The sequence below is a fragment of the Limulus polyphemus genome, unplaced genomic scaffold (assembly GCF_000517525.1).
Source record: "Limulus polyphemus unplaced genomic scaffold, Limulus_polyphemus-2.1.2 Scaffold736, whole genome shotgun sequence".
Lineage (NCBI taxonomy): Eukaryota > Metazoa > Arthropoda > Merostomata > Xiphosura > Limulidae > Limulus > Limulus polyphemus.
The window spans coordinates 79,644-83,629 of NW_013666346.1; the positions used below are offsets into that span (position 1 = coordinate 79,644).

Genomic DNA, 3,986 nt, shown 5'->3' on the forward strand with positions numbered 1-3,986 from the left:
ATTATAATTCAAATTTTAGTATTATACATTATTCAATTCCTTAATTTAAAAGTAAATATTAAAAAAACACAGTTAAACATCAATTTTGTGTACCACGTGGTATATTGAATGCAGCACTGGCTTACATTAGATGTTTGTGATGTCAAAATACTAAGTCTATAGTTTTGTACAAATTAGTAACTCAAATTACTGATACTGACAAGCTAGAATATAAAATAAGAACCTTTTATCTTTTGTATTTGCTAAGATATTGCTCATGTAATAAATCAAACAAGTGGCACCCCAACCACCTTTTTACATTTTTGGAAACACTCCCTTATATACACTTACATTTATATACGACATGAATAACCAATTGAAAGTTCCCAATGTCCCTCTGGTGACTTTCTCAGCCAATTTAACGTGTTTAGATGCCATCTCTTTCTTTTGAACCAAGATTTCAAGTCTGCTCGAAATTTCATATTTTTTTAGACTGAAATACAGTTTAGTTACTAAGCTTGATAAATTATAGTGGAATTCTGTGGTATCAATACAGTAATTTATGATTTTTTGGTTATTCAACTGTATATATAAAACCAAAAAAAATTATTTTGTTTCATATCCTCCACGCTTAGCAACCTACGTCAAGCAGCAACTGACTACAAAGGTCATAACTAGAAGAGATAATTGTTTGCTTTATTTCTTTATTTACTGTTCTATTTTTAAGAAAAATATGTTTAAGAACTTATTTCTAAATAGCAATAATCTATATACATATATCATGTTTAATAATTGAAATGTGACTGTATTTTACAAAATACTAGTCTACTAAAACACAGACAAGACAGGTCACTTTGTAAAGACTAAAGATCAGTTTTATATTATTGGATACAGTAACATGACTGCATATGTGCCTCGTCATTGTAACTTCTGTATTGTTAGCCAGGCACGGCTGATATGTCAATATAATAAAAATAATAGATATAATGTTATGAGATTTAAGCTATTTTGTCTAAACATTTATATTTTCATGTTATAATTTGTAGTCATTCTAGAATGAAAGAGGTATAATTTATATTTATTTCCAAATTTTTTATGGTGGTTACAAGATCGGTCAAATCTACCGAACCTGTACAGAGATTCATTACTGAAAATAACAGATGAAATATAAAGTTTTTTCTTAAGAAACGTTTGAGAACTATCTGGGCATTACAAAGATTTCGGATGTGAAATTTGAAAATTTTCTGATGCATAAAAGTATTTTTAATCTTAAAATGAAAATTACTTTGCATGATGGATAGTCAAAATGCGAAAAGAAAACAATGCATGAGAAAAACATTGCTTTACAAACCTTAAGACTAAAATAAAAAAAAAAAAAATTGATATTTTGCGTATGAAAGCATTGTAATGTTTACTGATAAACTGCCAAATTTCGTTAATATATACTTACTAATTTAAAAGTTATAGCTTGAAAACTATAACAAGCACAAAATGGTTACGAGGTCGGTCTCAGGGACCAAGCCCATGATGAAACAGTTAAATTGTTTACCTAACAACATTGATCATATGAGTGTTTTTAATTATTAAAATGTACAGTTGAAAAATTCAAAACTTAGATTCTTTAGTTATCATGTTTATTCAGAGAAAAGTGTTACTGATAAATATCAGTCATTCAATCCAAAGACTAACCTCCAGTGGTATGATCTGCCTGTGGGCCTGCACTTCCTGAAATAGCTCCTTTAGCTACAGTCCAGTTTGCAGTACTTGATGAATCCAGGATCCAACCACATGATCCAGCCTCAAAATCACATTCTACTTGTTTGGATTCTACAATAAACAGATAATTTTACTCAAGAAAGAAGTATATTTAAAAACACGTGTATCTGAATAACAGTAATATGTATTCAATTTATGTATTTTAAACCAAGGCTTAATCTGGCTACTTAAAATATAGTATTCACGTGGCTAGTAAAGAAAGGATGGAAACATCTGTTCCAAGAAAAATATAAAATACATGAGGTAGAACTGAACATACAAAAATATCTCATTGCAAAAACGATATGTCAACTTTAAAGTCTAATCTCAGAAGAAAAAGAAATTAAAAGTATTTAATGGGAAACGTAATAATTATTACAATTGTGTAAAATATATATTTTTTTACCTGCTTTTATATTTCTTTCATTTTTATGCATGTCAGTTATAAAACTGCAAGTTCAGCAAGTGTTATATTTTCAATGTTTGAATTGCAATTATTTTTATCCTTCTTATGTCTATAAACAAGAGTAGAAAAAGCAAATTCTAATAAACTTTTTGAACATATTTCTAAACACAGTTAAACTATGAGAGTTTGACGATTTTCTACTATTCTAGATTTTTATATACAATTCTTTTGTTTTAGCTTTCATCATTATTGGTTATATTGGCAAATTGGTGAAAGCAATTCAAATTTATTGAATATTTTCACCTAAGATTGGTATTTTTATCACCATTTGAAGGATATTCTTTCATTTAAAACTGTCATGAGAAAGAAATTATTAAAAGTATTAAACTGATCATTATAGCTTTATTTCAGAATGTAATTGCAAAAAAACGATTTAGCTGCTGTGAATCCTGATTTGATTTTTTTCAAAACTAAAGAGCAATCCAATGTTTACAACAATTTTTAGATAATAGCTTAATACTTTTTTACAAACTTCATCCAAAAGGGAGTAAGGATAGCTACATACTAGAGAAAGAAAATTTAGTAGTTCCATATTAGTTTTATAGACAAAGAGAGAGAAAAAATTAAAAAATCCTTAAATCTCTATGCATTGTACAAGTCATCTCAAATTAAAACTCAAAATAAATAAGTAATCTACAAAGTAATAAACAAGAAAAAAAAAAGAGTGGAAATGACATATGAGCTGCTATTATTATTATATTAATCAATGCACAAATCATAATGTCAAGAAACAAAGCCTTTTTCTATATGATTTTCAAATATAGTATTAGCCATTTAGGTGTTTTTATGATACATATAACATATTGAAAGATACAACATTGGTAAACATTTGAACACAATTCGCTTACCTGATATACAAGCCCCTGGTTTCAATTCAAGATCATCTAATGCAATAATGTATCTTTGATTATTAACTGCATGACCTTCAATTACAATCTGAAACAAATATAAACAGTATTTAAACTACATCAACCTTGCAAATTGCAAGTGACAAATCAATATGCAAGTATTCAGAAATATAATACACATTTCTAACTGAAAACATTGCACAAGTTATATTTTTTAGGGTTTGAAGTGACCCACATTCATGAGCATCTCTTGCGTAAGATAATCCTATTTCAAGAACATGAATTAATGCAGTGAAATATCACAATAGTTTGAAAGTCATGAGAATTGTTTCACCACTCTGATACAGTTAATGACCTCAAGCCATAATGGATGGAAAGACAGCAAATTATTTCACTGTGGTAAAGGTATTTTATACCTATGATTGTCTATTATGTAAAGGTATTTTATACCTATGATTGTCTATTATGTAAAAGTATTTATACTTATGATTGTCTATTATGTAAAGGTATTTTATACCTATGATTGTCTATTACCTATTACATAAAGGTATTTTATACCTATGATTGTCTATTACCTATTACATAAAGGTATTTTATACCTGTGAGTGTCTATTACATAAAGGTATTTTATAACTGTGAATTTCTATTACGTAAAGGTATTTTATACCTATGAGTGCTATTATATAAACGTATTTTATACTTATGATTGTCTGTTACATAAAGGTATTTTATACTTATGAGTGTTTATTACATAAAGGTATTTTATACCTATGATTGTCTATTACATAAAAGTATTTATACTTATGATTGTCTATTATGTAAAGATATTGTATACACTGAGTGGTCACAAGTAAATAGACTTCTAATTTTTCGTCATTTAACTGATTTAACTAATTTGTGTTCACAGAGCACTATATAAATGAAAATGGTCCGCACAC

The 3,986-nt window shown here is 27.6% G+C and overlaps 1 protein-coding gene across 1 annotated transcript in view; it reads right to left on the minus strand.

Moving 5' to 3' along the window:
• The window catches only part of LOC106460255 (MAM and LDL-receptor class A domain-containing protein 1-like), an 83,473-nt gene that overhangs the window by 29,664 nt on the left and 49,823 nt on the right, over positions 1-3,986 (minus strand). Inside the window, exons 26-27 of the mRNA XM_022386924.1 lie at positions 3,049-3,136; positions 1,669-1,806 (exon numbers count right to left, since the gene is read on the minus strand). Of these exons, the coding sequence (XP_022242632.1) occupies positions 1,669-1,806; positions 3,049-3,136 (226 nt within the window). The remainder of the gene's footprint in view (positions 1-1,668; positions 1,807-3,048; positions 3,137-3,986) is intronic.